General features: G+C 44.2%; 1 protein-coding gene across 5 annotated transcripts in view; it reads right to left on the minus strand.

Annotated features, from left to right (window-relative positions):
- The window catches only part of nau (myogenic-determination protein nautilus), a 62,411-nt gene extending 56,168 nt beyond the window's left edge, over positions 1–6,243 (minus strand). For all 5 annotated transcript variants that reach the window (XR_006882909.2, XR_006882907.2, XR_006882908.2 and 2 more), the window contains exon 1: positions 5,449–6,243. Coding sequence is in view for 2 of the 5 variants with exons in the window: in XM_046623840.2 (XP_046479796.1) it covers positions 5,449–5,690 (242 nt within the window). In the remaining 3 variants the exon portion in view is untranslated. The remainder of the gene's footprint in view (positions 1–5,448) is intronic.
- Positions 6,244–11,662: the final 5,419 nt, after the last annotated feature.

Consider the following 11,662-nt stretch of genomic DNA (forward strand, 5'->3'; position numbering starts at 1 on the left):
AGAAATTATCAAATTTAGACTTCAGATTCGTCATCGGCTACCCCAAAAACCTCACGAGTCACAAAATTCGGGCCAAAATATTAATTGGAAAACTGTGTTATTGAAAGGGTCAACATATTCCTGGTGTCCTGCAGGTTTATGGAAGTTCGATTATTGAGAATCGAGATTTTTTTTTGATAGTTTTATTGCGGGATGATCGCACTTGAGGATTTATGTTATTGATATCGTGAAAATAAAAAAAAAAAAAAAAGGAAAAGAAACCCATTAACCAGAGCTCGGGTAACGATTTTCATATTGGACTGTTTTACCATTTCATTCGCAGGTTAAATTTCACGGTTTAAAACTACCCTTCGAATCGAGTGATTTCGACTTCTTTTTTTCAAATTGATTTGAAAAGGGCGGAACATACGCATGTACGTATAAGGTTGAAAAACTTTATTTTATTGCTCAAAAATGACGTAAAACCAAACCCTTTATCGCAAAAATCGTTTTCTCTAATTCGCGTGAATCCTCTTCTGTGTCCAGAACTAAACCGATAAGAACCCTGTTTGCACTGAAACTAAACAGATCAAAAACAGTCCAACCGTCTTGATATTCACGAAGCACACAAGTTCGTTTGTTTCAATTAAATTGCTAACCCGTTTCAAATAAATGAATAAATTGTACGGTGCAGGTTTGTCCTGCATTCGAAGCAAACAGATGAGATTCGCGTAGTTTCTGCGATTGCAAATTTGTGCAGTAGTCTGCACAACTTTATAAGTTGGCGAAACTAGAAGCTCACAATTTGAGGTTTGTTTCATTTCGTTTCTAGAACTACGATCGCTATTTGCGATTAATTATTATAGGTTTAAACGAGCCAATGAAATTCTCCGTGACTTAACACGTTATTCGATCGAATAAATTTCTCATTCTTTCTCTCGCTGTTCGGTTGGAAATGGAGGAGAAATGTGTTTCGACTTTTTGTGAACGTCGCGGCGTCGAAGGAAGTAACTTTTTTCAAGCTACTCCGTACTTTCAGCGCAAAGAAATAAAATTGCCGACGACTATCGAACCGGAAAAGCTCGTGCAAATTAAAATAACATCTACCAACCTGGCTCGTAAAATTCTTCTATTCTTTCAACATCTCTCCGTTCGTCGTTCCGTCGATTTATCAAACGGCAAATAACATGTAATTGCATTTTCGGTCGTCTAGACAAGCACTTTCCTCATATATGCGAGTGAGTTGTGAAATTATGTATACGAGCTATTTTTGTTAAAGATATTTTGTACCCTCTGTACCGATAATTGCGGATAATTTTCTCCTACGAATTTGGGCATGTTACTGATTCACGAAAGCTGTAATACTCATGGTGAAAATTGCCAGAATCTTGAAAGCTCGAAGGAACTCGACGAAAAACACGAATTGTCGTGAGTGAGTTTCCGGTTTTCGAAAATGGGGGAAGCGAAGAATTACCGCGATAATTGAGCCGACGAAAGTTGGACGGGACATGAGTAATTATCGGGGTAAATTGAGAAGCGTTTAAATCAATCGCCGATAGCCTTAGCCACCTTTTTTACCCTCGACATGTTGAAATTTTTCCACGCCGCGTTTGCAGATCAGCTGTAAATTTCATTAATCGTGATTTTACATTTGCTGTATTAGCTGTCGCGTCGGTACAGCAGCCGACAACTTTTCTATAGAAATATATCCGTGCCGTTATAATACGCGTTACGTTATCCAACGCGTGTGACGTACGATCTGTTGAAAATTCTAATAACGTCCGCACGATATATTATTTTCATATCCCATTCATTTTGACCCCCTTTCTCTCCCCTCGTGGAAAGGATAATATAAAAAAGTTTCATACGCATGCGGATTGCACTCAACGTAGCGAAGAGAAAAATATTTACTCTTTCGCGCATTCGCTCGTTGGCTGAAAAAAATATCCTCTATTTGATAAATATATAGTTTTCATCCTCGTTCAAGTGCCGACGGCCTGGACGAATCAATTTCTCTAATTGCTCAAACCGAGTGTCTCGCTTCGTTCAACGGACAACGAGAAACAAAAATTTTCCGCTGTTTTAAGAAGAAATTTCAAATCGCCGTTTTCTGTAAATATCTGTGTGAATAAAAAATCTTTTTTTACTAAAAATATCTGACAATCGATTGTACAGTTTTAAAAACTGAACTCTCGGCAGTCGAACAATTCGTTCGATCGAATGAATCCAAACTGAATTCAAACATCGAGGAATTTTCTATTTTTGGTTTTAACACTGTTCTTAACTATCACCATTTCTATCGCAATCGAAGAAATAAAGTCCCGACTACGTTACGAGAATGAGTTTCGCAGCTGTGACCAAAAATCTAGTACGTTATTATTTGTTTTTATTAAGCATCATTCACACTGTACATGTTTGTATTTTTCTTCACAACTATTGCGAAAATTTCATGTCTATGCCACAATAAATTGATGTTAAGGCCTGGCTTATCAAAAAACAAATGTATTAAACTGAAAAAACAGATCCAACGTTGCGTTAACCAGAAAATATACCGACAATTACCACCGCGCAAAATAGTTACTTGCATCACATTTGTCAATTGTAATTCAAGCAATAATCACAACCGTTAGTGCTACGACACCAATTTTACAAAAATCTTCTACTATGTACAACAACGAAAACTTCGCTAACTCAACAGACACCTAAATCCTTTTTTTCCTCCATGAGTTTTAAAATCGACTAAGTTTCCGCTGATTCCTACCAACGAGCAGTAGACGCAGAAAAGGCGGATTTCTCCGTCACCCCGACGATGTCGTCCACGCCGATTGTTTTTCGTGGTTTTCTTATTCGCCTCGACATCGAGGACGGAAAAGTCGCGTGCGGATTTCGGCCTTCGCGACGTGCATGGAAAAAACGAAAAAGCTGAGAATAAGGGGTAAAAAAAAAAAAAAAAAGACAAACGAAAAATAGAAAAAAACAAAAACAAACAACCGCTGCAGGTAAAGTGTGAACTGTTTCTAGGGCAGTAAAGACATCGTCGAGCATAGCCGCAGCGAATTTTCGCCCCTGTATTCCCCGGGCATTGCGGTACGGCCGTAAATGTGTCAGCCTCTTACCCGGCAGCGAAACGATGCGGAACAGTATAGAACGTACGTTTCTGTAGCGGCTCAACCCTGGACTCGTTGGAAAATTGTGGAAAAGTGTGGAAAAGTAGAGATATTGAAACACTGATCGCGTCGTCACGATACTGTAATATTTGTCGATCGATATAACATATTGGCTTACACTTTTTTACCCTCGTAATTAATGCACTCTGCAAGAGAAGGGCTTGTTTATAAAAAGCAGCGAATTAGCGCATTTCTCATTATACGATTATGCTTGCGGAATCTTTTTCCCTCCATCAAATGCTTGCACTTATTTGTAGGTACACAGATACTGCGGTTTCAACTTGACACCCGTTTATGCTTTAACTAAATAATGACGTACATCTGGTATCGGTAAATGAAGGTGGTAAGTTGTTAAATAATCTCCATTGTTATTCTGGTCAATTTAGTCGAGTTTGTACAGAAAATTTCCCGTGACTGTCGGAACGTGGATGTTGAAACTTTTCTATAACAATCAGTACAGTTTAATGATCAATTTTAAAGAGTTTTTGTTTTCGCATGGTACGTCACTCGGAAACCCTCCTGTATTTTGGAACCCTTTGAAAACGCGTTACGTAATTTCAGAAATAATGTTTTCGGATTGTATAGCAAATTGGCCGATTGTCAAACACAGGAGAATCGCGTATGATTTCATTCAAACTCGTAAAGTTAATTTTCTGTATACTCAAACGTAATTTGATGGGGTGATTCGCTTGTATTATTTGATCCCTGATCAATCGATCCTAAAAATTACTCGACTATAATTTTTCACCGAGGTAATGGTAACCGGAATATTACAAAAGCGGGGCTGGAATAATAACGTACAAATATAAATTTGAGGAAACTTGCTCCGGCAGAAGAGGAAGATCCTTGGGTAGATTGGAATCCGAGAGATAACGAGACGCCCTCCGATATTAAACTGCGTGGTTCTAACGAGTAAATTATAACATTTTCTCATACCCAGCATTATTCTCTCTCTCCTAATATGGATTTGAACCGGAAAATTTGCACACCCGTATACGAAACGGTAAAAAGCCTGCGTACAGTGGCTTGTTTAATTTTCTTTCACATCTAATAACGAAGTACTTCATCTCCGGTAAAAATTGTGCCAAGAATGAAAAAAAAACAAACAAATCGCTGATATTTTCGCCGTGTTACCCTTGCGGAGAATTAATTTTACCTCGTTTCACACAGACTTCATTACTGATTCGATAAATTTTCTCAACCGAAAAAGAAAAATACATTAAAAGTGAAAAACAGAATAATTGGTTAATTAGATCAGTATAACAGCATTGATCGACGGTCAATATCCTCGAAGTTTTTGCTTTAAAAAAAAATTGTATGTCGCCTGGGGAATTAAAATGCGTCCTAACGACTAATTTCTTCGGTTTTTTTTTTTTTATCAATTATCTCCCATCGAGATTTGTATACTTGTCGGAATATTTTCAGACTACGCAATTTTCAAGGCGTGTGTAACTTGCTAGGCTGGGTTGGCGATTGCTCGTGTTTCCTGCTTGTGTGTGCGCTATGCACGTAGAATATGTATATATATATGTAGATATGGGGACACGACGTGGTCGAGGAGGCTCGCTGCGAAACAGCCTAGTTATTCAATAGTTGTCGATAGTTACGCCTGGAAGCACGCGCCTTGTGTTATACGCATGCGATACCGTGCATCATGCGGTCGCCGCAGCCGCGCGTTCTCAGAGGTCTGAATAGGCGCGGAACTTCGCCAATACCGAACCGGCCTGACCAACTTTTTTATTATCTTTTATTTATCTTTTTCTCTACGGAGATACGAGGTTACATCGAGTGCGGGTAAACTTTTAACATATTTCATTGTTACAAGTTGGAAAATGATACGAATAAATTTATTCAATTGTGCTTTCGGGTCCGAGGGATGTCATTAAAAGTTTTGAGAGGAACGCTCAATCATTCAATTCTAGTTGAAAACGTGACGTTTATCGACTGTTGCTGATGTACCGGATCGACGTTTGTATTAAAGGCCGAATGCGATAAGCGAGTTCAGACCAAACGTGGTTATTAAAGGCTGGTAGAATTATGCTCGCATTTTGATTTTCATCTGCACGTGAAAGTTTCGGCTTTTGAACCGTTCGCTTGGACCATTGATCGCCTTGACGGATCACTCCAAACGTAGATGCGAGAGTGTAAAATTTAACGACACGATGCAACCGCCAAATCAATGATCAAATAAAATCATCGTACAGCAAATGGGGGTGAAGACCGTAGTAAGTAGACCAATTTTTTTTTCTTTTACAAATCGAAGGCGGACATGTAGGTGCGTATTACGTGCATGAACAAGTACCGTAGAGGATCTCGATGATAGCAGCGTCCAGAGCCGTTGCTTTCAGCCGAAGCCAAGCTCCCATCGGCGCTTGTGGCCCTCGGATGATCGTCCCGATCGTTGGAGTATCGTTGGAGGTAATCGGCGTCGGAAGTTGTCGCGTAGAAGTGATGATGATGTCGATGATGGTGATAACTTTCGTACGAGGACCTGCTCCCCGCCTCGTAGGGATACTGACCGACGTCTGTCATCAAGGTCATCATCTCGGGGACGGTAAAATTCGGACCTGCTTGAGCCGCGTGACCTTCCGTCTTTCTTCCCCGCTTCCAAAAAGTTCCCCCGATTCCCGTCACTCGAACATTTTCCAAGTTTATTGGACTACGGGCACGTTATTCCGACCGATGAATACGCGCTTGCCAGAAAACACTTGTCAACACACACGCACGATTACGCTTCAGACACTTACGGTGAACTTTGTTTGGGCTTCTCAAAGAATCGTGGGATTCGAAAGCATCGGTTCAACCGTTCCTCGCTACACTGATCTGTATTTTCACATTCATCACCGTAAAAGTCCCCGATAAACCGACCGCTGGTCACTCCGAACGCGAAACCGCTTCGCGACGCATGATCCATCCGCGTTGGATCATCCGCGACAAGAAAAAACGATCGGTAGGAGCGTTTGACGGAAATATGGAACTTGCGGTACGGTCGCGATTCTTCAGCCGCGGCCTGCGATGACAACGGACCGACTTCGGGCTCCGAAGGGTACTCAAGATCTGAAATCCTCGAGGTCGAGCATCGGAGTGAGGAGCTCGCAGGCATCCTCTACAGGCAGTGTCTCCGCAAGCCACATGGGTTTTCTCCGTGTAGTTTGAATGTGTGTCGCGGCGGGCGACAAGCCAGTGTGTAGATATTTATGCCGTTTGATGTGTGCTACGCCTGGCCGTATCCGAGTCACCACACCCCAACCGACTATTTTTAAGTGTCCCGGCCAATCGGGGATCGGGAAAATTTGTTTGGACCGTCCTGCCCCGCCCATCGCTGTCATAGATGCATGAGTTTGGCAGAATTGCCAGCGAAGGTGTGGTTTTCGGCATTAATTAGCAGCCACGTTGCTAAGTCGCGGGCACGGTCCCGTATTACCGAAATCCGTAACCTCGACGACGTTTTTATCCTCGTCGAAGCACGCGGCGATATTCGTCAAGGGTGTATAAGCGCGGCCCGTTCCAATCGAGAATCGGAATCGTCATTCCGTCACGTTTTTCCTCGTCCGCTTTTCGCGACCACTAATCGCATAGAATGCAAATTCTTCCAACGCTTCAGCGGTATTCCGCACGCTTGTCCACGTCCAGCATGACCCGGGAATTGACGCAGGTAAAGGAGTGCCCCGATTTATTCTGCCGACCAGGAAACGTGCTATTTCCATACCTTAGTTACTCCGCCATGTCACTCCGCACTCATCGATTATCATCGTTGCAGTTTCAACCGAACGGAGCTGCAGCAGTTTGCAGAGCCGGTAGACACGACCGCTGAATCCTCGAGGTATTCCGGACACTCGGCTGTCCTCCGGATGGTTGAGAAATCATCGAGTAACCAATTTACTCGGCTTCCGAGTACAGGGTTGAAGCATATCTGAGATGCGACAAAGTTACGACCAAGAATCAAGCGGACCGAATTCATCGAGACAGTTGAAGTCTGCAAAACCGAGTCTTCGCGTTCCAATCGTACTCAGCGAAAATGATGGATCAATTATCCACATTCGTAAGCCCTGCACGCGTGAATAATTCGTGAATTTTTAGTCATCCTGACCGACATCGAAGCGTGAAAACATCCCCTGATTCTGGTTCTCGTTGAATCCGTTCGCCAGAATCACTTCACACGACCAGGCAGTTAGCCGACGACAGCCAGGATACTTGGAGGTGAAAAATGGCGGAGAGGATATCCGCCGATCTCCTCGCCAACATATCAGCGCAATCAGCGGGGCCCTTTGTCTTCGTTCTGCAAGCGGAATCCGAGGAACCCTTTAAACGAAATGGGACGATATAACGCTTTGATCTCTGTGTGAGGAAAAAGTTTACGGTGACCGTTGAAAGGCGCTTTGGCCTGCACGCGTCGTCTTAAACTTTATACGCGATTTGTATCGGAATCAATGACGCGTGGTATCCGAGGAAATCACCCTCGTTCAAAATCCCCCATCTGCCGCGTCAGCAGAGCCGCCTAACCCGGGGTTGCCGTTCCGTTTTCCCGGCCGGCGCGACCATTTTTCCCGCTTATTTTTCCTCTCTTCTTCCACCCGCGACCGATCCTTGCTCCTGTTTTTGGCCCGTTTTTTATTCTCATTTTCCAGCTGCTGCCACCCCTTTGACTCGTACCGGTACGAATTTTTCGAGCTAACCGCGAGCCGTTCTGACCTACTTAAACTCTCAGTTGACGTACCTGAAAAGTGGGCTATTACACTTGTCGGGCTAAATAAGCGACCTGGTCGTTTGAAACAGGTTCGCTTCGTGGAAATTCGTGTGTGACCAGGTCGCCTTCCGGGTTATTTGGGTCATCAGGTCACCCGCCTGCACCCTGAGCGAACGGTGAGTAGCCGGAATAAATTTCCCCGTCCCGAAACGAGCGAGCAAATTTCTTCATAATTTTCTTTGACAAGCCGAGAGACGCGGTAGATACGAAACGTGAGTTTCATCGAAGTTGTGGTGTATTTTTGTTCAATCGGACGAAATTTTTTCTCCAAACGTAATACTCTCCTCGTTGCCATTCGCTTCGTCGTATACTTTTCTTTGTTGTTTTTCTTCTCTTCCTAATTCAAACAGCTCCCATCGAACGTCTAAGAAATGTCTGTCTTGAGAACGTATCGGCGAACTTATTCCGACGTCTCGAACAAGAAGTGCTCGAGATAAACGAGAAAATGAGGGACGAACTAAAAGCGATATTCGACCGATATGCGCTTTGATTAAGGTTAAAGGCCACGCGGTGAGGTTGCGGTGAAAATTTCCGGTGTTGCTCGTCGAGGGTTGTGAAAAATTACGGGTGATTGAACGCGGCGGAAAATTCACCACCTTTTTTATAGATTATACTTTTCCCAAAGGATTGCGTTGTTCCTTTCCTTTTATATACTCGAAATAATTGTAATCGCTTGTCCCGATTGCAATTTTCAAATTTTAGCGATGAAAGCGAGCAGCTTTTCGATCCAGATCACAGTAATTGCCGTTTAAAACTTGAAGAATTAATTACCGTCCCTGATCGTGCTGCTGCAGAGCTGATCAGTTGAATCTCTGGTAACCGTTGAAAAAAAGTGAAGGGCTCGCAAGGAGAATAACAAAATGAGAAAATCGATTACAAGGTGCCCCCGTTTACGCAAGAGAAACAGCTTCCGGTTTCCGCTTCAACTCAACTTCCCACTTCCCCAAAATCCTTAGCCTCGTGCCCAGATAAGGGGGGCTCATGTAAAAATTGAAATCGCAGCTGATCCGGGAAGGAATATTCGATGAGAAAATAGGCCGCGTTTAATTCATAGAAAAAAGATTGAAAATATTGGTGGTAATCCACTGTGTCTAGAATCAGCGAAACCGCGTGTCTCGAACAATGTTTTCGCATCCGATATCCCACCATGCGCGAAGAATTCAGAAGTGGTAATTATACCGTGCCGAAAATCGACCTGTGATGTGGTAAAAACCATTGACAAACCCGGGTTAAATTTGACGCGGGTTAAGGGCGGTGGTCACTCTTTCGTGCTTGACTTTTAAGTGAACTTTGAACAACTGTTATTGACACCACTGAAAGGTACTAATTTCATCTTCGTTTCAAGCTTTGTTTTTTTTTCTGTGAATAAAATTGAAAACGAGTAAAAAATTTGATACAATAACGGAAGGCGTGCTGAAATTTTCGAATCGTAGCACGTATTTGATATATAATTCACGGAATCTACATACTACGAACATGAATCGTTTAAATTCCTGCACCGGAAACTGTGACTCGTAATAACGTGTCCACTTACACCGCATTAAAACCGTCCAACGATATCAATGTTACTCTTTGAAACGTGTTGCAAAACGTAATTTCGCATGAAACGAGTGCACAGTAAAGAAAAACCACGTAGTAGGTTTTTTAAAACTTCAAAGCTTAGAATAAGAATAAAACACCTGTTACATCTTTCAGCCGTATTATAATCGCTTATAGTTAGCAAATCTTGCCGTATCAACGTAATACAACGGCTTTGAGTTTAAAATGATTGTAAAAATCAAGCAAGTAAAGGTGACGATCCCCCTTAAAATAGCGAAGTGTTGTAATTTTTTTTTTCTTCTCCGTTAGCGGGACACGAAACAGCGAACGTAAGGGAAAAAAAAAAAAAAAATGGTTTGTGCATTTGTCGTCCACCCACCAACCTGAGCCACAGAAGATGCGGCTGTTACAGGGGATCGGCGACGAGGGGGGTGGAGGCTCGTGGCTCTCGGCTAAGGGTTTAATTTTTCACGAGGCTCGGTGGCGGCGTCGGCGGTGGGTTCCCCGCAACCCCCCCCCCCCCCCCCCCCCCCCCCTCCCCCTCGGCAACTGGCCGCGACAGCCAAACTTGAGGACTATATACCACCAACCCGTGGCCGAAGGGGTGTGCGCGGAGTGTCCTCGTTGCGCCCTGGCGGCTTCGTCGTTCAGCTCCGCCGGTCCTCGGCAGCCTTCGGCAGCCACCCCCGCGCCGATGACTGGATCGCTCGGGACCAGAGAGAGATGAAAAACGGGTCACTCGCTCTCCGACCTCGGGGTGCCTGCCGGGATACATCTGCCAGCCCGGAGCCTCACCCACTTCACGGGGTCCGGGACCAGGACCAGGACCAGGACCCCGCGACGAATCGGGGGTCACTGGATGCACCGAGGTCCTTCGATCTCGCGACTTAACGTCACCTCCTCTTTAGCGCATTGTTCTACCCATCGTTCAACGTTGTCAACGTTGTTCATCGTCGTCGTCTCAAGGCAGAGTTTAATGAGCTTTTTGTGTAAACGGAGGAACAACGACGCAGGAAACGTTTCGGAAACCTTTCGACTACTCTGTGGATTGGTTGAAAAGTAAAATTATCAGATGCTGATCTAATGGAACCGAAGTTGGTTCACGTCGTACCTCAAAGTCCGTAAATATATCTATAAATAACGAGTTGTCGTTGGATATTCAAAACGGAGATGGTCCTGAGAGCTTCAGGACGTACTCCTTTCATCTGGGAAGATGGCTTTTTTTTATCGTCGTTCGAAAAGTCGATCGGTCTTCGTTTTAGGCTGTTGTTTCCATACAGTTTCATCAGAGTTAACGAGCTCCCCTCGACCGGCACCTGGGCGAGACAAGTTTTCGGCAAAATACGAGACTCGACTTAAACAGATCACCCATCATCTCAAGTTGAATGGCGGTTGAAGGAGACGCGTCGTTAAGACGCGTTCGAAGAACAATGCGTGCAAGTGCGTTTAAGTCCCTCGTCGTTAAAGCTTCATGTAGGAAGATACGAGCTAGTACCTCAGAACCCAGAAAAATCGATCAACTCATTTGCATTCAATCTTGTTCGAGTTTATCAACGTGGCTTGCAGAAGCCGTCCGAAGTTAAGCGAAGTTCCGTCCGCAGCCACAGCCGCAAACACTCAAACAGTCAGTCACTGCAGAGTTTCTGCTCTAGCCATTAACGGGAAGATTGCGGATTGTGGTAGAAAGAAATTTACGAGCCCCAGATGTGGAGGACATGACAAAAGTACGACAAGAATCTACGAGTTTCCATGAAAATTGCATAATTCCATGCGTCCGACGATCAAATGATCGTGCAGCTTGTCATCGATAATTCCTGACAAATTTCAGTCCCTCGCTTGCGCGCTTCTCGTAATCGATTGACTGAGATCCCGATCACTTTCGGTAAGGAATGCCGGGGTGATTTCACCGTTCCACATCAGTCTTGGACCGTTAAGTGAGGCTGGACGTTGAATGAGGGTTGATTTCACCGTGACCATGCACTCTCCCAGGAGTATGGTAGGCATGTACCTACCTACCATGATTAAAGCAAGTCTTCAATAGAAGTCGGTGGGTGTATCGTATAGTCGGCGAGATGTAAGTGAGAAAGGATACGACAGCGGCGGAGAAGTGCGAGGATGGAATGGCGCGAGGCGGCGAAGGGGATGAAAAAGAGGGGGGTAGGGGGTGGAGGGTCGTGTGTTGCGGGCTGCTGCGGCTCGGGCGCGACAGTTCGGCTCCAACCACGGCCGG

Source organism: Neodiprion pinetum, chromosome 4 (assembly GCF_021155775.2).
Source record: "Neodiprion pinetum isolate iyNeoPine1 chromosome 4, iyNeoPine1.2, whole genome shotgun sequence".
NCBI lineage: Eukaryota > Metazoa > Arthropoda > Insecta > Hymenoptera > Diprionidae > Neodiprion > Neodiprion pinetum.